At 38.9% G+C, this 24,118-nt stretch overlaps 1 protein-coding gene across 1 annotated transcript in view; it reads left to right on the top strand.

Annotated features, from left to right (window-relative positions):
- Nucleotides 1-24,118, top strand: part of PRKDC (protein kinase, DNA-activated, catalytic subunit) — an 85,241-nt gene that overhangs the window by 52,449 nt on the left and 8,674 nt on the right. Inside the window, 17 exon segments of the mRNA XM_068395724.1 lie at nt 835-947; nt 2,897-3,028; nt 4,134-4,313; nt 7,664-7,872; nt 8,289-8,427; nt 9,003-9,191; nt 9,721-9,945; nt 10,578-10,686; nt 11,366-11,477; nt 13,048-13,237; nt 14,377-14,551; nt 14,648-14,838; nt 16,572-16,752; nt 17,245-17,405; nt 18,900-19,111; nt 20,184-20,271; nt 20,953-21,096. Coding sequence (XP_068251825.1) covers nt 835-947; nt 2,897-3,028; nt 4,134-4,313; nt 7,664-7,872; nt 8,289-8,427; nt 9,003-9,191; nt 9,721-9,945; nt 10,578-10,686; nt 11,366-11,477; nt 13,048-13,237; nt 14,377-14,551; nt 14,648-14,838; nt 16,572-16,752; nt 17,245-17,405; nt 18,900-19,111; nt 20,184-20,271; nt 20,953-21,096 — 2,750 coding nt within the window.

The following is a 24,118-nucleotide window of genomic DNA, read 5'->3' as shown; positions in this document are numbered from 1 at the left end:
ACTGAAAAATATCAGTACTGTTCTGGAATGGCTTAAGCTCCTTCTCCCCATTTCCTCCCCATTTCACCCTTGCCTACCTTGTCTTTAAAATTTTGACTGGAAGGATGAGAGTAGGAGTTCAGGCAGAGAGCTATAAAGAATGAACTTTTCAATAGCTGAGAGGTGTTTCAGGGCAGTTCTGAGTGGACCGTGCTGAACTACAGAAAGAGTTCAGTCTACCTTCCAGTCAGTCCCTGGTTTTCTACCAGGAAAATACCAGTTATAGTGATATGGGTTTGTTTGCTCACTCTTCTTTCCTAGGAAATGAACTGAAGTGAACAGTCTGTAAAGTGGCCTTTCTCCATGACTGTCCTGAGCAGGAGTTGATCCAGTGACAGTTCTGTAATAGTAACATTAAAAATATAGTACTATATTATTGTTATCCAATCTTTGAATATATTGAGCACCTCTTTTATGTAGGGAGCTATATACTTTATGGAATATAGTGCAAATGCCATCCTTGAGAGCTTAAAATAAATCTGTCATATGGGGCAAATTCGTTGATGAATTTTAATGCCTTTCCCAGTACAATAGCTTGACCCCTGTACCTCATCCATGTGCTTAAAGTTTTTACATAAATGTTTATTACCTCTTCTCCTAAGAACAACTTAATTTGTTTTAATTTGCTGTCTTGTTGAAAGGCCTTGAGTTGAGTCATTGGATATGAAACTTAGGAGACTAGCTGGTAAGCTAGTAAATACAGTGATGATGACGTTTGTTATATGATGCTCTTGCCTTAAAAATGACGTTTGCTTGAGAAAGGAAAAGCTGTGGGCATGATCATGTGTTCCCTAGGTATAGAAGAACGAGCAGAAATTCTAAGACTGCGGAGACGTTTCTTGAAGGACCAAGAGAAACTCAGTCTGTTTTATGCTAGAAAAGGTGTGGCTGAACAGAAAAGAGAAAAGGTTTGTCAATCCAGATAAGTTTATAACCATAAGTCCCAATGCCATTTGCAGTCTTGTACTTCATCTCCAGAAGTAACTTTGTGAAGAAAGGGTAGGTGTAAGATACTGGCTGCTACCTCAAGTGCTTTAGAAGGTTTTATTTGAAAATCACGCTATTTATGTGCTTAAAGCTAAATGATGGTACTTAGCATGAATGAGAAAAGAGGTGGATGATAACATTTCCAGTCTACCACTTAATGTGTATGAAGTGATCTTCTGTGATGGGGTCCCTAACAGGTATGGGAAGATCTTTACGGTTGTCATCTTGGAAACTAGGAGCCTTGAAGCTACAGTACTCTGCAGAAATAGTTGAAGACATTATCCAGTGTCTGAAGGTGAACTCAAGAATGTGATACAGCTGATGGACTAACCAGAACTGTTGCATACTTTTAACCTGAAGGAATATCAGTAATAATAATTTGCTGGGTGTTTATCAAGGCCAGAAACTTAGTACTATGTGGGTTTCCTGGTTGTGTTATGTACTTAAAATAAGTTTTAAGTCTTTTTAAGCTCTGTAACAGTTTTTCAGAGGTTTATGTTACTAAAAATAACATACATTATCATCCCAAACCGACAGCAGTTAGACCAAGAGCAAAGGAACCCACAGGATTGAGAGCTACCACTTTGAGACACTCTTCTAATTCTTTGCAGCTGCAGACAACTGTGTAAACAGAACTTATGTCTGGAAGAACCACACAAACACCTATTTTAGCCAATTTATATTTACTTGCAGGCTAAAGCTACCATTTCCTCCCATCCTGCAAGAGAGAACCTGTTAATGGGCTCTGTGTGACAATACAAAATACAACCAAGAAAAAACCCTGTGACATTCCACACTAAAAGACCAGAGGAGACTATGAATGCTGTCAGGACCCCTTAAAGTTTTCAAGAAAGTTGTTGCACATAAACACACATGGAACTTGGTGCCTTGTGTTAATACCGTACCTGATGAGGCAAAACAGGAGGAAGTAGGTCCTGAGCAAGAAAGTATTTGGAAATAGCTTTAGCAAAGTCCTAATTTCTCCCAGCTTATTTCTCTTGAAAGTTTTTTGAAAATCATCCCTTTGAAGTTGTATAGAAGAAAAATGGGCTCAAACAGCAAAATTACAGAGTTTACAGAAGAGAAAAAAAATCTTCAAGCTTTCTTCCGTTTCCCTCTTCCTTTCTGCCAGTGTATATTTCCACCCATTGTCTGCTGAATTAACTGGTAATGTAGTTAAACTTACTGCTGGTTTCCTTGTAGTGTATCAGTGCTATGAAAAGAAAGGCAGAGGAAGAGATAGGTTTTGTCTATATCTGGTAGTAGCTCTTGTTCAGTTTAAATGTATTCCTTTAAGCCTCAGCAAAAGGCAGGGCAGCTATTTAACAGCTGCAGTTTACAACAGTTTTATTACACTTCAGTTTAAGTCTTACTAGGAATTAGTTCTACCAGGTTCGTCCTTCTTCCTTCCCCTCCCCGTCCCACTGTGTGAAACAAAACACACTAGCTTTAGCAATCTCATTTTACTTTGCACCTGGGCCAGGCTGAAAACCATCATGTGAGGGACTACTATGGCTCAGCTGGCAGGCAGTAACTTACTAAACCATAGCAGCTCACTAGCAGTCAGTCATAATCACTCACTTTAAAAGTCACTTAAATACTACCTCTATAGAAGCAGGAACTACAAGGCATTAATATTAAAAGTTAATGGCTGAATTAAGTCTATGAACAAGACTTTGGAGTTTTTCATTTACTAAGATGATTTTGGGTTTAACCATATTCCAGCTTTGTAGAAAATGTATTTGTTTAAGAAGCACGGCAAAAGTTTATAAAACACCTCAGAAATGCTCTTGCTTATTTTGTCTTATCTAGATACAGCTCTTTCTAAGTAATGTGATCATTATTTTTTAACATGAGCAATGCATTTCAGGAGATGAAATCTGAGCTGAAGATGAAGTATGATGCCCAGGTTACTTTGTACAGAAGTTACCGAGTAGGAGACCTTCCTGACATCCAGATTGAATACTGCAGTCTCATTGCCCCCCTGCAGGGCCTTGCCCAGGTCTGTCTGTTTTTCAGCGGTCATTTGTGAAGTTTTCTGTTCTTGTAGGGAAAATGACATGTACTTGGGCAATTGCTTTCAAAATTGATTTGTTGCTTTGCAGTCAACCACTGTGATACGCAGGTAAAGAGTCTGTTTTGAGGGAGTGTTTCTCCTACACCTGTGCTGGCACAGTGCTGAGAGAAGACGCCTTGTAGCTTGCCTTAACTGAGCAGTTGAGTTGAACACTGAGGACCTGAGACATCAGCGGTTGTCCATTGCCTCTGGGTTCCTCTGCTTGAGAAACAGACATTGTTACAAAGGATATCTCACTGTACAGCAACAAAACAGCCATTTTTATTCTTTTATATGGCTATAGCGGAGTTGATCCAATATTCCTTTTCCTACCTGAGAGCAGTAGAAACTGTAGGCTGAACCTATCCCGTTTTACAGTGTTTGGGAAGTCACAGTGTTCCTGATTAACTTTGTGTTAAATTTCTTTTGATGGTCCCTTGTCTCTGGTGGGAGGGAGGAAGTAGCACACTCACGAGTTATCTGAATAGCATTAGATCAAGATAGACCAAACTCCAGTTCCATGATAGACCAGGATGCATAGGATTATGTTACACATACAAATGTGTTTCTGGGTTGAAAAAATGCCTTTAAATCTCAGATGGAACTGTCTTTCTTTACAGACTGTCTGTCTCTCTGTGTTAGCTGCCTCAGTGTTAGGTCCGGGGCTCCTCACACATTGATATCTTCTGTTTTTTCCTGAAACCCTCTTCACTGGCAGTGGTGTCCGTAAGATGGTACTGGGTGTCTGGTTCCTGTAGCGGGAATTGTGAATATGTGAAAATTGTAAATTCTGTCCTCTCCACCAACACTCTGGCCTGAAATCTACATTGTCTTGGAGTTTCTTTTTGTAGAAGAATTAAAATGGGATTTGAATGGGCAGTACTGTAATTCCTGGCACAGGTGTGATGCATGCTGGACTAATTATTCCACTCCCAAAGAGTGTCTACATAGGGATTAGGTGCAGGGTGGATCGTGTCTCTTAATTTTATTTATTAGTTTATTGTGTCACAGCAAATTTCAGTGGCCTTACTGCTTTTGTTGTAATTTACAGAAAGATCCAACATTTTCCAAGCAGCTTTTCAGTAATTTGTTTGGTGGAATTTTTCATGAGGTAGAAAAATCTAAAACTCCTTCTGAGAAAAAAGCCATCATCCAGAAGCTGCTGAATGACTTCAATAATTTCCTGAGTATGAGCCTGTATTACTTCCCACCATTCATTGCGTGCATCCAGGTAAGTCCTGCTATATGGCATGAAAGTAACTGAATATAATGTCTTTGTCTGAATGTGTGATAAACCTGATGGTAGTGAAGGTTCAATACTGTTACTGGAATTTAGACAGAGATGGAAAGATAATTGTTAACAAAAGTCACTTGAAATATCCATTTGGTTAAGGTGAACAAGGTAATTCATGCGTCTGAACTATTTTTCAAGGTTTCTACAATTTCTGATCTGTAGAGTTTGAGTCACCTTTTAATGTTTTAATTGCATCAGTAACAAGAGGAGATTTTATTTTAAATGAAAGCCACAAGAACAATTGAAAGGGTTACGTGGGTGTCATGCTTATCTTCCTATTTCTGGGAAGTGCTGAGGAATACTTTGATGTCTTGAGGATATCAGTAGCTGTCAGACTGTTTGTTGTTAGCCTCTCTTATTTTTTCAAATTAGTCCCCTGAAGTAATTGTCTGGGGATTTTCAGTAATGACAGAAGGACTCGCTTCCACCAAAGGGTGAGTGGGTGCACCGCAGCCGTTTCAATGGAAAGGAAACCCAAGCCTTTCTGCTATGAGAATATACTGACCTGGAGTAGATTGTGAACTCCATCTTTTACCCTAGTTTTCAGGGAGATAAAAAAAACTTGTCCAAGCACCTGTTAGATACTCATAGTCACTATATTTAATGTTTCTTGTCAACTGTGTTGATCTTAATGTTGCATCTGATTTGTAGCTCCCAAAATAATCTTTTTTTGAATGGCAGATAATGGCTTCTTCTTTCTGTTACAGAAATTTAAATACTCTGTGACAGTAGATGTCATTCGTAGTACAGGAGAAATGTCTAGTTTGGACTAGCTTTTTAAACAGCAACAAACTTTGCTTCTCAGTACTTCTATTTACACATCTGAAAAAATGTAATTTCTTGTTTACTTTTTACTGTGCAGCTGCATAAAAGGTCAAGTGCTATGGGGATTTTTCTGGGCTGTCTTGATATTTTTTGAGCCAGCATCTCACAATAGCTATCTGTTAATATTCCCTCTTGACATTGCATTTGTTGGTTCTGTGTCTTGATATTATTATTTATGTTGAATTATGCTCTGTTAGACCCTATTAATAACACTGTTGTCTTAGGCTACTTTTTTTTCTGAATAGATAAGTTAAAATTAGTCAAATATACAGACTTTGTAAGAGCGATAAGAGCATCTCATTGCCATCTCCATTCAATAACAATAGAACAGCAGCACGAAGGCAAGCCTCAGCCTGTGTATTTGAGCATCCTGCATAACAGTCAGAGGAAGTCTTTTCCCCAACAGGGAACAGAGTTCATATTGATCAGGAGAGAAAGATGGGAGAGGGAGAGTGAGAGCACACAGTGCCAAGGCTGTCATTTGGCTCACAAAGGCTGTCCCAAAGGCTTGGCCATTTGGAAATACAGCTTCTGTTTCCTGTATACCAACAGTATAATAAATATTGACTTGTTTTAGAAAGGCTTCCTACTTCACTGCCATTTCCTTCTAGTTGTTTGACTCTTTAGTCTTCTACAGGTTCAAGGCCCATCAGGAGAGTAACTTGGTGATGAAAAGAGCTGTTTTTGACTACAGGTATAATCTTAAAATTGACTATGAGGCTCTGGGATTGTCTTTCAGAACAGATTAAAAACCAACTGAAATACTAAGAAATAAGTTAACCCCATGACAAAAGTTTACATAGACGCCATAGACATAGCTGGCCTCTGAAGAACATACAATTGCCATATAAATATTTTAGCTGTCAGGCCAGCTTGGATGCCTTTCATCCTAATCTTTGAACGTGTGGTGCAAGTAAAGACGGAACGCGTTGCATATGGAGCAAGGAACGTTTGCTCTTCTTTCGGAAGATAACTGATCAAGTAGTCACCAAAATGCACTAAACAGAAAGATTTGTCCTTTAATGTGGGATGATGTCTGTAAATTCTGAGTTTGGGAAGGGTATTCATTCTCTGGACGTACTGTTATATTTGCACAGTTCTTACACTTTTTCCTGGGCATCCCTGAGAAAGGGCTTTTGGTCTCACCTTAGCAAAGCTATTCTTAAGTTTTTAAATTGTGCAGTTGGCACTGCATCCCTGACATAACCCCTAAAAGTTGGCAGTCAAGGAACATGTGCCCGTACGTATAGGAGTGTCTGGGGCACATGTGCAACTTAGAAACTGCTAGTTGAAATTGCCTGAATAGCAGGTGAAGCATATGCTAACCCCTCATTGGGATCCACCTGGTCTATAACTCAGGAAGCTACAAGAAGCTGTTAGTTTTCTCTTTTTGTATTGAGTACAAATTTATTGGTGTGAGAGTCTCGACTAAACAAATTGTGTAATGAGTTTGCTTAGGCCAGATGCCTGTTCTGCAGTTTTTGTGGTGGTTGCCATTGATCAAAGAAGTGTAGCTTTGTTGTTCTCACAGTCTCCTGTTACAGTTTCCAAGTAGTGATTTTTTTTTTCACTTAGTATTCTTGAACATAATGTGTTGCAGGAATCAAACATTAATTTTTGTCCTAAAACTCGGTGCTGTTTCTTGTAATGAAAGTTGTATTACCACTCTACCATGTTGCAGATTTATTTTCTTTTTGTTTAGTTAAGGTATTGCAACTGTCCTTTAGGTTCTTAAGTGGAAAAAAACCCCCTGGCTTTAATAAACTTGTCTGCTCGTTTCTCAATATATTTACCTGTATTTGGGATAATGATTTAAGTATTTAAAAAAACCTTCAGGTAAAAAAGAATGTTTATCCCCGAAAAAGAGGTTATTCTGTAGCTGGGCTGATGTTAAAAAGGATAAAGATCTGCTAGAAATATTGTCATGTCTTTAAATCAGGCAGGACTAGATGAGTACAGTACTAAAGGAGGCTAAAGGGAAGCTGTGGTGCGCTAGAACTGGGTAAGTGTGTGGATAGAAAGCCTCCAGCTCAGAGAAGTCATCATGGTTAATTGTGCCTTTGGCTTACAGAGGAGTGCGCCACTCAATAGGTTGAGTGAAATGCAGCTGTTGTGTAGCGGGCACCATGCTGCCAACAAAAAGAAGGAAGGATTGAGGCTGTGGATGTGTCCATCTACGTCTGCCCCACTTCCCATGTGTTTCTGTCAAAAGAGAGTTGTCCTGTGCCCTGGAGACAGACAAAGCAGAGGGATTTTTATCTACTGTTCTCTGTCTGAAGAGCAACAGCACCGAAGGAAAAGCATTCCTGTTTTCCCAGAGTTGGGAACTTGTGGAGATTTAACAGCTTATTTCCAAAACTTCCACCATAAGAAAAGGGATATCAAATAGGTGATCTGTAAAAGGTAACTATCAGTAAAGTTTTAGACCAAGTAGACACCTGTTGTTTTGTTTTATTTTATAGGAAATGAGTTACCAGAACAGAGAGCTACTAGAACTGGATTCAGCTAATGTGAGCACGAGCTGCCTTGCAAGTTTACAGCAGCCAGTGGGCATCCTTCTTCTGGAACATGCCCTGATGGCTTTGTCCCCTGCGGAGGAGCCCCCGTCCAAGCGGATGCGTGGGAGGACAGAGTTTCCCCCAGATGTGATCAGATGGATTGAACTTGCTAAGTAAATTCTTGTTTGAGACAATTTACTCCCATTTAGGTTTGCCTTGTGAAGAACTCTGCCTTTATGGCTTATGGGATTTCTTTTTTAAGTCTTTCCTTCTTTTAGAATTAGATATGCTGTTAATTTCTTGTCAGTTAATTACTGTCTTTCAGTTAGAGCAGTTAGACTTAACAGCTCTGCACCCTGATGATGCTATCAGACTGCTGAAAAACATCTTGTTCATAGCTTTTCAACAGCAGGAGCTTCCACGGTTCAGGTATTACCCTACAAGATGAAGTTTATCTAGTTAAATATATATTTAAGATGTTATATAAGAAATATAAAAAAAAAATTTTACTACTACAAGGCAGTAGTATTACTGTTTATTGAATTATTGTTTTTTTAAATAGCTTATGTTTGCATTTTAATTTTACTAGGCTCTACCGATCTCTTGGGGATTATGATGTCCTTCGTGGCATTTTCGCTGGTAAGATTGGGACTAAGGAAATTACACAGAAAGCATTGTTGGCAGAAGCAAGGAGTGATTATGCTGAAGCAGCTAAATATTACGATGAGGTAAAATGACAAGATTTTTTTGTTTCATAAATACGTCATGGCTTAAAACTAATAAGCCAAAATTAAACCTTTTGAGAAGCAGCATATTGTTTAAAATGTCCCAGTGTTTTGTTTGATTGATGGTTCAGTCTGTAAAGACATGGGAACAGATGAGCAGTCACAAAAGAGCAGTAAGCGTGACACTTGTTACAGTTTGCTACAAAGCTTCACATGTGCGATGACCTAGGCAGACAAGTAAAGCACCATGGGCACACTACCAAGACAGCAAACTGCATGTGTTTATGGCAAAGAAAATTTGATTTATAGTGAATAAAAACAAAGAAGGATCTCTTTAACCTTCTTTTAAAGTCTTTGCTCTTTAAAAATTAAGGTTTACTAAAGATGGCTGCCTGAAATTAATTTATATATAAATACTGACAAGCTTGAATTTTCTGCATTTAGTGTTGCTGTCACATTCTCGTAAATGGATAGATATTTTTATGAGACAATTATTGTTAAGTTCCTGGTGACTTAGAATTTAAACTAGTGTCAGATTCCAGCTGAGAACCTTACCCCCCCTCAAAATCATTCCCTAGGCACTCTCTAAAGAAGACTGGCAAGATGGAGAGCCAACAGAAGCGGAGAAGGACTTCTGGGAACTTGCATCTCTGGAATGCTATGACCACCTCACAGAGTGGAAGTCTCTGGAGTATTGTGCTACCATTAATATCGATAGTGGAAAACCTCCGGACCTAAGCAAAACATGGAATGACCCATTTTTTCAGGTTTTTAAAAATTACTTCATTGATATTGCACTGTTTTTACCTCTGCAGGGATGTCCTACAGTACTGTGATTTTGGATGGAAATCAGTTGCGTTATTTGGGTTACTTTTATTATGGAAATTAGCAAAGAGTCTAATATATAAAATAATTGAAGCAATTACTTCTGTTGTTTTTACAATGTTTAATTTTTACCTTGAGTCTATGGCTGATCATACAGGACCAGCATTATCATCATCATCATCTTCTTGCATCGTCGTCTCCCTTTTGTTGCTTTTATCGCTTTTATGTGTTTCGTGTTTTAAGAGGTACCAAACCACTGGTTTTGAAACTGCTAGAATTTACAGACAACTTCTTGAGCCTATCAGAAAAGGCTGCTGTCATTTGTTAGCAAATTGGAGTTTGTCTAAAGGGAAAACATTTAAGAAAACCATTCAGAATATTTTTATATTTATTTGATCTGCCACTGATAACAAAATATTGGTCATCTAATATTCCATTCCTGGAAATAAAGACTATATTTTCACCTTGTAGGAGACATATCTGCCATATATAATACGCAGTAAGTTGAAGTTACTGCTCAGCGGGGAAAATGACCAGACTTTGCTAACTTTTATTGATGAGGCAATGAAGACAGAACAGAAGAAAGCCATTATAGAAATGCATTACAGCCAAGAGCTTAGTCTCCTTTACATCCTGCAGGATGATTTTGACAGAGCCAAATATTACATTAGCAATGGCATGCAGATCTTCATGCAGGTAATAATCTCTACTATCTCTGATATGATTTTTCTGTATAAACTCATGGAACAATGAAACTGTTGTTGCTGTTACTGCTGCTAGATTATACTCTCGAGAGAAACACATGCCCAAGTACAATAAAATCTAGGTGCTTTCCAATCATATGACAAAACTTCCTTTGAATTCGCTGCTTGCAATGATGAGAGGTGAGCCAGCCAGTGGAGTGCACAATCCAATTGTAATTTCGTTTATTTTGCTGATTTCATCTATTAGAAATTTTTCAGAGTAATTGTTTGTGCAGATTAATAGCAGTCTTGTTTCATTCATCTTTTTCAGAAGCCTCCTGTCCCTAGAGCAAACTTGAAAAGAGAGTATTGCATTGAGAGGTTACAAGTTCCGTCCGTTACCAAGTTTTGATTAGACTGTAGGACTATCTTAAAACCTAGGATAGGAATTGCAGCTAGAATATGCCTCTATGCTTGTCCAAAGCAGACTTGCTATCAGATTACAGGCTATTAAATTACTCGTAAAGGGTTGGGTTGTAGAACATAATATATAGCACCATCAGATAAATAGTTTATAGAGCGCTGAATAGAACCGTGTTGTAAATTCTGTATATCAAATCTTCCATTCTCTCCCTTTCTTTTCAGAGCTATTCCAGTATTGACACTTTGTTATATCAAAGTCGAATGACCAAACTGCAGTCTGTACAGGCTTTGACAGAAATACAGGATTTCATCAATTTTATGACCAAGAGAAGTAAAGATTTTTTTTCTTAAGCAATTTTTCCTTCATTGTGTTAAATAATCATGGTTTCCTGATCTTTGAACTTCTGTTTCCACACTTAGAGGACTGAGCTCCTGTTTGAAGGAGCATAGGTCTGGAATTACTCCTTACCGTCTTCTTGACAGTGAGAACTACTGTAGTTGTGTCAGATAGGCTTGAAGATAATTCTGTGTTCTATTGCAAAGTTTTATTAGCCTAGCTATTGTGACAAGAGTTAAGTATATCTTTTAAAAATATAAGTAAGTTTTAAATTAAGATTTTTGTTGGGGTCACTTTTGGTAGCAAATAGTGGTTAGCAGAAATAAAAGATGAATGTGGTATATAATTTATAGCTACTGAGGTAGGCATGAAATACAGATTTATGTGCATAAACAGTTCCACTATATTCCAGCATATTCCTCTATGGAAAGGTACCTACCCAGCAGTGATTCCCAGTGACAGTTGACACTGACATCCTTACTGAATCTCCTGTGCTTCAGCAATAAACAAAAGCAATATGATCACCAAGTAGTGTATTTAATGCAAGCCCAGAAATGCAAGTGGGTTGTTTTATTGCAGTTTTCTGGTTTGAATGTTAAACTATGTTTCGTTTAGGCCTTTTTCACGCTGTTTGGATTTAGATGCATTTAAAGTATTCTTAATTGATTTCTAGGTAACTTAGCTTCACAGGCTTCCCTTAAGAGACTTCTTAGAATTTGGACAAGCAGATATCCAGATGCTAAAATGGATCCTGTGAACATCTGGGATGATATCATTACAAATCGGTAAAATTACATTCTTGGATTAGCTGTATTTCTGTCTGCCTGTTGAGTTCTGAGAGGTGCTTTTTCTAATACTGCTTGTTTTCTTTTGGGGGGGTGTGTTGATCCAGTGTATGACTCTTTTTTTTTTTTTTTTTTTTTTTTTTAACAATTCTAATAGCTTTATCAGTATAACTGTTTTTTGTGTGATTAACTTGTGGTGAGAAGCAAAAGGAGGTTGAGAAATGGCGAGGGAATAAACCATATTTTGATACGGAAACATAACTTTTAGTTTAGGGATTTTCTTGTATCACATGCACTGTGTGCAAGCTAGCCCACTTCAGCAGCCCTTAAACACATCCACTTGTAATTGAGCAGATCAGTTGCATTTAGCCCAGTGAAACACCACTCAAAAGGCCAGTCTGTTATGAATAAAAATACTTACCTACTTTGTAGGCAGCTCCGAAGTTAGGGAGTGTACAAAATAAGCCCAGCCCTGTCACTATCAGTGCTTCACGTGTTTATAGCGAAGTTAATGACCAGTGCTGTAATTAGAGACTTCTGCTGTGCGACTGTTGCTAGAAAGAACAAAGGCTCCCTGCATACTCCTTTGGATTAGCTCCGAAGAAGCTGGAATGCTTTTTCGAAATTGAAAGTTTTCTGTCCACCACATGGTATCTGTCTTCATCCCAATCCATTCTTCCAGTGCAAATCTAGATTATTTCTCCTTTCCTGGGGGAGAACTTCTTCAGCAACTCTGCTGATACCCACTGTGCTCTGTAATTTATTTTATTATCTCTTAGTGTCAGGAAAGCATGGCTACAGGAGAGCTTATGGCAGTTAAATATTAGACAGAATACATGGTATGTATTACTCCTTTACGAAGTCTCAAAACATTTATGACTTGAAGGGTTGTCAATGTCTTAAACACTTTTATGTGCTTTTAGAAAACCTTTGTCTCATCTTAAATTAGTGACAAAGGATGTGCCAAGCCCCACTCCAGACTGCAGTGCTATCCTCTGCATTGAATAAGTCTACATAATGAGAGATGCTATTAAATTAAATAGGACTAGTTGTAGAATGAAAAGGATGTAGCATTGATTCATGGCAATTCCCTTGCAAAAGTTGAGTATGGTCGCTGGTCTTTTCTGCAACACAAATTTCAGTGTTTACATGTGTTGGTGTGATATACATTTGAATTGCATGTTGCCATAAAATACAGCCTGGCACTTACACTATATAAATGGGACTCCTGTTTGTTTGCACCTCTGCCAAGTTGGAATGCAAGTTATGGCTTGGTGAACTTAGAGGTTGTAGCTGTGATTTTTAAAGAACAAGCTAACAAAAAATCCCACTTTATTATGGACATTTTCTAATACTTAATCTCATCAATTCAAGATCCTAGAATGCTAGTTCATAACCCAGTTATGACTTTCCAGACTCTGAGGACTATGTTAAGCCGTTGCTAAAGGTGATCACTTTAGGTTGCCATTTTTTCTTAGCTTTGTTTGCTGTGAGGTAAATCGACCCTTTTGAATGTTCATTCCCTTGGATGCGTACCAGAGTGATTTGTACTCCTGTTGTCATTGTGCAGGTGTTTCTTTCTTGACAAACTGCAGGAGAAACTTCTCTGTGATCAGGCCAATGATAGTATGGAGGTGGATGAAGAATACAGTGCTGGTGACCAGATGGAAGTGGATCAACAGGATGAAGACATTTACTCAATGATTAAAAGCTGCAAATTTAACATGAAAATGAAGATGATAGAAAGTGCCAGGAAGCAGGTGACTGTATTGTCTGATAGCTTCCAATTTTGTGAGAAAATAAATAGAAACTACAGCTGGAAAAGCCTCTTAGGTTGTCTTGGGCACCTTCTTGCCAGGGAAGACCTTGTCTCTTTTTGACCCTGCTGTCCAGGACATTTTGAAAGCTCAAGAAAGTCAGTTCAACAGCAAAAGAAAACAAATGGATAAATGTTAATTACAAACTTGATAATTTGTCATTAAAGGAAATGTGCCTGAAGGTTCCTTTGATCCACAGATGGTTTCTGACAGTCTAAAGGGCAGATAAATAAAGTATCTGAAATGCTTCAGTCTTTAACGGAAGGGCTGCTTGCAACTAAACGTTATGCTTTCTCATTTAGAAATAATCTCTTCTGTACAAGAAAACAAATCAAATTCAGATTGAATCAATATAATTTACTTCAGTCAGCAATGATGAAATATTTTATGATAATTTTTTTTTACAGTTTTCATTAATGCTCCTAGGTTAACACATCTATAAAGAACAAAAGCTAAGTGTCTTAGAAATTTTGTTTTGGATCTGGCTGCTAAAATGACTGAAACGTAGCCTTCTTTGGTGATGGGCCTTTGGTATTTCAAGCTTGAGACAAGACTAACAATATTTAAGTCAAGGTCTCCCTCATCTTCTGAGATGCTGCAGAAATCTGCAATCAGTGACAAGAGTATTTTAAGCACTGTAATAACCAAATATAAAGTTGGTGCTGTGTTGACTATACACTCTTAAAGGAGTACATGAAAAATAAGATTTCCTTTAATGTTACTTATATGAAACTTTTCATCAAAACAGAAACATAACTGATTTGCTTAATGGTATTATAAACCAAGTTACATTCCCCATATGTGTTTGTACTGCAGAACAGTTAATGCCTGTTTAGTCATGCAGATAGGATTATTTTAATTTCCTCAGTTTGTCAAACTTCTGTTCTCTTTTTCTTTTCAAATTTCTCCATTAGCACAGATCTGTGTTTGAGTATGATACCCGACAAGCAGTGGACCTCTCTTCATGTTATTATAGCTTTACTTGTGTTACCTAAATCTTCTCATCCCTTAATTTGGTTGCAGAAAGGTTTTATTTCCTCTTCAGATATATTATCTTAAAATTCTGTCTTAATCTAATACAGAACAGCTTCTCAGTTGCCAAGAAGCTTCTGAAAGACCTACGCAAAGAAGCCAAAACAAGGGAAGACTGGCTGGTGAGGTGGAATTACGCCTATTGCCGCTTTACACATAGTAGCAGCCGGAGCCAGAGTTGTCCTGAACGCATGCTCTCTGTGTTAAAAACCATCTCCCTGCTTGGTAAAAGCCTTTTCTTTGCTTCACTTTGTTTATTATACAAAGCTGCTTTGTTGTCAAATTACTAACTTTGTTAATTTTGTTTTTGAATTCCAACAGAAGATACCAAATCTGACTATCTTAGCAAGAACATAATGGCCTTCCGAAACCAGAATCTTCTTCTGGGTACTACATACCACATCATAGCCAATGCTCTTAGTCAGGATCCAAGATGCCTTGAGCAAATCGAGGAAGAAAAAGCTGGAAAAATATCAGTACTATCAGGAGAAAGTCTTGAGAATCCTGAAAAGGTAAATGAGAGGGGAAAAGCTTTTAGGTATTTCAGTACTGTGATCACTCCATCAATAGTTAGCGATGGATATGGATAGATACAGAGAATGTGAAACCCATCTGCTGTTAGCAGTGATTTGTCCAGGAACGCCAGCTAGGGGAAGGGGAGAAAAAGAAAAAAAAAACAAACCCACAACAAAAAAACGCTGTGTTTGCTGTTTTGTCTGGTTTCTGTTCTCCTGGAGTTCTGCACCACTGTAGCCTTTTTAATTGAGAGAGTGTTCTTGTGTTTCTATATTCCTGCATTTTGCGTGGAAAGACATGGTCATAGTACCTGTGTGCATGGTGGCAAGACAAGGCTTGGGAACATGATCCTCAAAGAATGCCTTTATTTCAGCTGGGCATTTCTGAGCTGCTTTATGCTGTCAGACTATCCTATTTCATAAAGAGATCTTTACAATACTGATACACTTATTTTATGTAAATAATTTTAGTGATAGAGAGGAGAGGGGTTTTTAAGACAGAGCATATGCAGACCATCTTTGTCTTTTTTGGGGAGGTGCACATTTGAAGAGTACAGTGACAGTCTGCTCTGCATCTGAAATTGTGTATGTTGTAATTTGTCGCAGGTGCTGTGGCACTGACTTCTTGTCTGTCAAACTGATTTGAGTAAGAATTTGAAGTACTACTGCTGATGTAGTTCTATTAATTTGTAAAGCCACCATGAAGACCCTTAAATATGAACCATATCAGTGTAAAACAGCAAAAAGTTGTTCTTAGTTTGTGTTTTCATGGTTGTTAAAGAAAAACAGATAAAGAAGAGATTCCTGCGAAAAAGATTTTAAATTTTCAGGTGTGTAGAAACTTGAGCAAAAGCTTAAGCTTCATTTATTAGCTAATTCTTAAGAGCATTCTTCTTAAGGAAATGTAAAAGATGAGCATAAAAGCTCTTCTGTGTCAGATGAGTCAGATTGGGATACCAGATATTTCTGTAAGATTAAGGAGCTAAGGCTTCTTTTAGCTTAGTATTAAGCAGTACTCTGACCTTGGTAGTTTCCCTCTACCTACCTCAAATTCAAACTATTTAATTTCAGTTACAGCATTTTTCAGTTGTTCAAACTTGTTCTGCAGCAATTTTGTATTGTTTAATAACTACAATAGCTACAATGTCTGAGGTTGGTAAGCTTGTTGGCACTATGAGAATATATGTACTTGATTTATAAACATTCAGTCGTAAAGGATCTTGTCAAGTCCTTCATTGCATGAGCTGCATTAGAAATGTATGATCAATATGACTATGTTTGTAATTGGGAAAAAGATATCACATTTGAAATAGTTTGATGCATGCTTTTTTAAACACAAATTCTAAGTATGGCTGTTATGCAGATGTTGCAGACATGTCTTAATAGGAAAAAATAGTATTTTTAAAATGAGTTTTATGTTAACTGTTTGTGGAAACTCTAGTAACATTAACTTTTTTGCAGTTGTAAAAATTCCACATAATGTTTCCAGAGACTAATTTAAGTTAAAAGTGTGTTTTATATTTTTCCATTGAAAATTGTGGAAATTAAAAATCTGGAAATTACTGCTAGAAATAATGTCCCAATTTTTTTCCTTTGTATCAGCTGCTCAAAACGTCTAATACAGTTAAAGTTTTATCTACTCAAGACTTGCAACCAAGCTCCAGTTTCAAAAAGAATTGTTGAATGCTGCTTGCTAAAGTGTCTTTTTTTCTCTTACGGTTGAATTTCAGGTATTGGCAGGTCTGAACAAGAAGGCTTTTCAGTGTTTCAGCAGTGCTGCGAGGAAGTCCGAAGAGGAGGTGCAGTCCCACTCCATGGAACACGTAGATGTGATGGGAGTTATTGATGCCTATATGACTTTGGTCGGTTTCTGTGACCAGCATCTGCGTAGTGAAGAAGAAGGCTTGCTTGGTTAGTCAGGATTTCTCCTGCGCCTGTGAGGTGGATTTATCTATGATATGTGAGCTTTTGTGATACCCGGGAGATCACGGCTTGAATTTAAATGGAACAGTTTGTCCTCCAGTTCAACAGTATTTATATTCCTTTTTTTCCCTACACTATTACTGCTGGCTTTGGTGCTAGTGAATCACTCGTAGTCTCCCTCCTACTTGTGAGAGATATATCATATCCAGCAGATGTCCTTCCCAGACCACAGTAGTGCTGTGTTTAAAGCAGGCAAGATACCAGCAGTGATGCAGCTTCCTGATAAAGCTAATCCTTACAGTCCCCGAGTACATGTGTTGCTGATGTGTGCAGTTCAAACAGATGGGAAGGAGAACAAAGTAAAAATACAAAATACATGAGGAAAAAAAATACTGAATTGTAAAGATGAATGTTCCAGATGATCAAAGACAGAACAAGTGATTGTGTTTCTGATAATTCTTGTTTAATGTCTCTTGGCAGAAATTAACACTGCAGATCTGCACCTATTCCCAGCTATTGTGGTGGAGAAAATGATAAAAGCTTTAAAACTGAACTCCAGAGAAGCCAGGCTGAGATTTCCTAGGCTGCTGCAAATAATTGAAAGATATCCAGCAGAGACATTGGGTCTACTGACACGGGAGGTTAGTTGCTTACATTTTCCTGGCAGCAAATATGGCTGTAAATCAAATTTAAAAGGTAGGGGTGAAGGTTGGATGGACGGAGAGGTTAGACTGGTAAGTTTTGCTTCAGGTAAATCAGATAAATTTTATCCCATCATTGTTCCTTGTCTTTTCTCAAACTTGCTGAGTCTAATTCATATGGACAGAAACTTTTTTCTTAAAAGTTTAACTCTTTACCATTATTCTGATTCTAAATGTTAGTTTGAGAACTGCTGGAAAAAAAATATGTTGCAGCTTTTCTTCCTTCTGAATGATTTAAGTGGGCTGATAAAGGTGCATCGAATTAGGGTGAGGAACGTCTCTTATTTCTGTAGGCTGAGTTTCCTTCATGCAGGAAGCCAAGAGCTTTTCCAGGTTCATTTTCCACTTCTCCCACCTCTCCCTGTCCTGCTTCACTTCAGAGGTTACTACAGCTTCTTCCTCCCTTCCACGACCTGTCTCTCCGTTGCCGTTCCACAGCAGGATACCATGGTGGGACAGATAAGCTGAGAGGTCCTGTGTGACTCATGCCTGTTCCTGCCGTGGCATGCTCGCCAAGCCCATTGTGCTGGTGCTCACAGAGTGCCAGGTCCTGTCAGAGGAAGAACTTGAGAGAGACAGAAACACAGCTTAGTTATCCCAAGAAATGGAGAACATAGCAAAAACAGCTGAGGTGCACAAGGTGTGACCACAGTGAAACTCTGATGGTTCAAACAGAACCTGATGCCTTGTCAAGTTATCAAACCTCACCCAGAAAAGAACTTCACCAGGCATTTCTTTGTCCTCTCTCTTTGTGTGAGATAAATACTGACAATCTGATCTTAAACTCTGTTAGAAAGGTAGGCAGGGATGAGACAGGAGGGAAGGAGTCAGAGTCTGGTCTCTTGCTATCAGAAGAAAATATATTGTAGCACTCCTTTCAAAAGTATTATGGCTTTTGGAGTGAGGTGAGCATGAAGTGGAGGATGCTCTACTGAATTTAATATCTGTCAGTAAGCAAGCCCAAACCTCTTCAAAGTTGAAGGAAAAACAAAGCTGTGGTAGGAGTTCCGTGTTCTCCTTCCTGGCTCTCTTTACTCAGATAAAGACATCAACCCAATGGTGTTTGAACTATCCCTTCAAATTTTTGAGTTGTTTGTATGTGGTGATCAAAAATTATTATATTGCATCCAGACAGAAAAGCCACAAGTTTGAGTATAAAGACTCCTCTTGATCAACAGACTGCAGATCTTTGTAAAGGAAAACCTATTAAGCAGCAGTAGTTAGTGGTGGTGGTAGTAGCACTAATAGTAATAATAATGGTAATGAAATCTGCTTTATTGGGAGATGTTTTGTGCAACCTAGTTGACATTCTCCATTTCCTTTTCATGTGTTTCTGTCTGTCAGGCTGGGCCACAGAGCAGTTTTGTTTGCATTTGCTGTGTTTGGTATTTTCAAGGAGGACCAAAGTTGAAAGCAGTGTCTGTGTTTTTGCAGCTTTCTTCGGTTCCCTGTTGGCAGTTCATTGGCTGGATTAGCCAGATGATGGCACTACTTGACAAGGATGAAGCAGTAGCCGTGCAACATACTGTTGAAGAGATCGCAAATACCTATCCCCAGGCAATCATCTACCCTTTCATGATCAGCAGTGAAAGTTACTGTTTCAAAGATACTGCAACTGGTTGTAAAAACAAGGAGTTTGTAGAAAGGTGAATTTGCAATCAGAGTAGCTCTTTTGTATGTTTTTTTATTCAGGAGTGGAGAGATTTATTTATTTTTTCTAATGAAACTGTTTTCTTTAGGGGGCATGAGAAACATTAGGGGGTAGTCCCATGCACACTGTGTTCTCATTTAAAGGCACAGGGAAAACCGATACATAAGCTCTCATAGTATTAGACATACCCAGGCTGGCGGCCTGAATACTTTCTGAAGTGTGGAGTACATACAGGCCCCAGGCTGTGGGGAGTTTAGAATTTTTTCAAAGAAAAAAAAGAAGACCACAGAGAGGCAGGCCCTTTCTACTGGTAATTCGGTGGCAGTCAAAGTTTCTTTTTCCTTTTCCTACTCTGCTGAGGCTGAAGGGAAATCCGGTACGTGGTTAAGCTCTTGGAGTCATTGTAATACCAAGCAAGAGCAGAGATATTTAAATAGAATAGATGCTCCTACAAGACTTCAGAGAGGGCCAGTGAAATAGATGCACGTTATCTTTTGGGGAATTACAGCTCTTTGTTGTCATCTCCTCTACTTATTCAGTGTGCAGCATGCAGCTTCCTCTACAAGCCCTCCCTTGCCCTTTTTGCCGTGCAGTAAAACCTGAGTTAATCCCCAGGCAAAAGTCAACTTTTATCCCACAGTGCCGTAGAACCACTAATACAATTTTAGGTGTCCTTTTGCCTTTTTTCAAATCTTTGATACGCTTGCTGAATTTCTTCAGTTAAAATAAGAAGATAAAGACTTGTGCTTCACAAACTGTCGCCCTTGAATAACTGTTGTGACAGAATGTATAGTCTGGTTGATACCCACTTCTGTTGCAAGTATGCTTTCCGGTCCCCCACCAAACTCCTATTTTCATAGTGGGACACTTAATTAAAAAATTGGGAGCAGCATGGCGAGGACAGTCATGCATCCCACAAGAGGAGTCTAAGGGCGTCCTGCTACCTACCCCCAGGTTATTTTGCCAGATTCTTGGATATAGCAGACAGTCTGGATCATTGCTTATCTGCAGGCTAGGCGGTAATGGTAGTTCCTGTTGCGTTGTGATGCACTTTTTTTCTTTTAAAGGATCACAAATAAGTTGGACAGAGGAGGAGTAGTTCAAGATTTTGTTCGCTCCCTGGAACAGCTCTCTAATCCCATAATGCTTTTTAAGGTAAAGTGTGTTTTTTTTATCCCCCCCTCCCCTTCCCCTTCATTCCTCACCCTCTGTTTAGGAAAGAGAGTGCTGGGCAGGGAGCCTGCCACAGTTCGGTTGACACCACAGCCACAGGAAGCGGTTCAACCCAGAATCAACTGGTGATGATGTCGGGGTGCTGTCAGCAGCTTTCACTGGCAATGGCCTCCCTCCCTTGTGCCAGCTGGCTGTTTTGCACTAGCCTTTTTCAGCTTTCTCCCTCAAGCTCTCTGCCCTGCCCCGTGGTCAGTCTTCCTTAATCGTTCTGAAACCAGAATTATCATCTGTGGCCATCTCTGTAATTTCTGACTACTTGTGTTCTTATGCCTTTCCCTGCTCTCTGCTGGGCTTCCCTGTCTACATTCTGACCCCATTGTCCAAAGGATTCTCGTCTTGTGTTTGGTACCACTCCTGGCTCCATAGAGACTTTCTTAGCTTCCACTAGAAACGATAGTAGTAAACACAGTTATCTTAATAAAGTAGAAACATTTTATCGAGAGACAGAATGAAAGGGAAATATTTCGATAGCCTTTTGATTGCTCTTTTGGTTGTCAAAAGACACCTTAATATGGTAACCCAAATGCAATCTGAGCAGATTACTGACGAGTGAGGGTCAGTAAACTTTTTTCTCAGTACTCATCTGTTTCCTTCTGTTTGCAGGATTGGGTTGAGGATGTCAGAAACGAGTTGGTAAAAGCTCAGAGGAATAAAAATAAGCTAAAGGAAATGTACGAAGGAATGTACAAGAATTTGGGAAATTTAGAAGCTCCTGGCCTTGGATTGCTGAGGAAAAGGTTTATTCAGGTATGTGTGATTACTGAGTAGTGTTGGCATCGTCTGCTTTTCTAGAAGGCAGTAGGAAGTCAAAGGAGGGGACCAGATCACAGCTTTTACAGGTGCTGCAGGACTTGATGAGACAAGAAATCAAGTTAGGAGTACAGGACTGGGATTTCTTTGCTAGAAGCTATGGACTTATAGTTCAACTTCTACTTCTGACTGCCCCGCAGGACTAAATGTTCCCTCTTACTCAGCTTCTGCCTTCCCTTTCCTGAACGCTGCCAGGTTCTCAGGGCCTGGGCCTCTCTGACCATCCGTGAACCTGCACAGGAATCTGGCCTTGTTTCTTATCCTGCTGCCAAGGATGTATGAGCACTTTAGGGTGTTTTGCTATGTTATGCTACTCAAATTTGCTGCCGATGCTAAGTTATGTAGGGTAAATTATTCAGAAGAGCTACAACTATGAAGAATTACAGAAAGGACTTTACAAAACTGAGATCTAAAATAGTGGAAGTCAGTGTAGAAAACCGAAGTGATGCATGTGGAAAAAAAATCCAAATTTAACATATAAATTCTTTGGGTGTGAGCTAACTGTTGCAATTCAAGAACAAAATCTTGATTTGTGATAGTTCTGTGAAAACATCAGCTGTGAATACTCAAGAGCAGTCAAGAAAGAAAAGTGACTGTTAGTCATTATTAAGAATAGAGAGCAAAACATGGATTTATACATTGACATAGCAGCCTCCTCTGACTCTTGCTTTTTGAACACTGTAGTCCTTATCTGCAGTTCTCAACATAGATATAGTAAAACCAGGGAAGGTTCAGAGCAGCAAGAATAATCGGCTCTGTACAAGGAACAACTTTATCATTCTTCCAGTTGGAAAAGACACAATGAGGACAGATACAATAAGGCTCTCAACATCGGGAGTGCCAAGCTTGGAGTAAATATTCTGTGGAAGTGGCAGGTTCAAAACAAACAGGGAGAAATGTTTCCTCATTCAGTACACATTTAAGTGCTGAACTCCTGCTGCAGGGTATTATGGATGCTTTCATGGTTCAAATAGCAAGTAGACAATAGCATGGGGAGGGGGAAAATGCTTTGAGAGCTTTTACATACAAATGTGTGCTTCTGGATCCAGAAATCCCTGAGCTGCAAATAGCTAGAGGCCAGGAGAGCGATACTCCTGTAGAAGCATGGCTGTGTGCTTGTTCTGTATGCGCATAGCCCCGTGGCCAGGGCTAGGTGGATCCAGGGTCTCTGCCATATGTCACAACATAAGAAACTTATTCGGAGTGTCTCTAGGGAGATTCCTTCCCCAAGAGCAGGGAAGGTGGAGGATGCAGTAGGTGGGGTCGGGAGGAGGTGAGGTGATACAGCAGCAGAAAGGGCAATTAGGAATTTAGGGGCATGCTAGCCCTTTGAATGTGTTGCTCAAGATAAGCTGGGTTTCTGATGGTAATGACTTTAAACTTAAGAGTACCGGGATAAGAATTTGCAGGATGTGCCGCTGTGGGGGTGGGGGTAGAGGGAGGGGAGCAGCAGTAGGTTGAGCCATACAGGGTGCAAGTGCAGCAAGGGACCTAGCAGGCATGAGGACAAAGGCAGTCTGCATTTGGTTGCTGGGATGGTTTGTGTGCCCTTTGGCCCACTTAAACAAAAAATCCATGGCTCTTCAAAAAGCTGAAACGTGCAATAGTAGAGGATACTGCAAGTAGTGCTGATGGATTTTTAATTGCTACTGAATTAACAGAGTAGGGAGAGAAGAGCGAGGCAGATGCTGGAAGAGGGATAGCAGGGTTGTTCCCCTCTGTTGAAGGCAAGGGGGACAGCAGTGTTCCTTTCACACGCTAGCAGCTGCAGAAGAGGATGATGGTGCACAGACTATGAGTTCTCTATCTTTGGGATGCAGTATTAATGGAGAAAAAAGTATGCTGTAAGGATAACTGTATAGTTTCTAGTGTCCTTGCTGGAAAAAAAAATTGTGCCTCTTGACTGACACGTAAAATCGCTCTATTATGTGGAGTACTTCAGGCTTGTAATCTTCATATGTACTATTTATGTACAGTTTCAATTGTAACTTAGAGAATAAGAATCTTGCATTTATTTTTAACGTGAAATTCCAGTCGTGTAAATGAAGCACTGCTGATGGATTGTATTAACTAAAATACAGTGTTAAGGCTATTAAATATTTGCTGCCTTGAATTTTAAAAGAAGTCAAAGAACAGAGCCGAGAAAGCAATCGGATGATCATCTGGAAATAGATTTAAAGTGATAAAGAAGTTGACTGTGGCAGTCTCTTCTTCAGAAGGATAATATTTTCTGTATTTTCATTTACTTCAGTGAAATAGCTGTGTCCTTCATAGCTTGGGAGAAAAATGATCAGGCGTTGAAAAAACAAGTGAGCTTACATATCTTTCTAAGCCGTTAATACCAGTGAGGTCCAAGAGGGGACATCTGGTTTTTCTAGAACCTTGAATTGTGAACACAAGATGTCAACTCAGTTAACTACTTGCAGATAATACTCACTTTGTTTATTAAATGGATCAGTGTGAAATGTCTTTGCACTTTTCCTTTATCAGAATATTTAAAATACTTTAAAAATACCGTTTTCTACATTTTACATCCAAAATTATCTCAAAGCAAATAACAAACAATACATGTGATAATAAACAAAACATTTAAATTGATATTTTCTAACATGACACAAAAAATTCTTTTAATACATGAAGCTCTATGACATACATTGCGTATACATATATCTTTTGGTTAGCAAAAAAAGATATTTATGAAATTAGCTAGGCTGCATTTGCTTGCTATGTAGTATGGTTGCTGCTGGTTTAAAAAGAAAAAAACAAAGAACAAACCCCAAATCCAACAAAACCCCCACACCTTCCATAAAGCACAGAGTATTCATATTTGAGGGGGGGGGGAAAGATTTAACTAACTTATCCATCTCTATTTTTTTTTACCATTTGTAAATCAAACAGTTGAGGATTTTTTGGGCTTTGTTGCAGTAGTTTAAAAGTGTGAGAACATCTAAAGACTGGG

The sequence above is a fragment of the Nyctibius grandis genome, chromosome 3, assembly GCF_013368605.1.
Source record: "Nyctibius grandis isolate bNycGra1 chromosome 3, bNycGra1.pri, whole genome shotgun sequence".
Taxonomy (NCBI): domain Eukaryota; kingdom Metazoa; phylum Chordata; class Aves; order Nyctibiiformes; family Nyctibiidae; genus Nyctibius; species Nyctibius grandis.
Note: the sequence above shows the minus strand (reverse complement) of the source record. Positions and strands in the feature narration are given on the sequence as shown.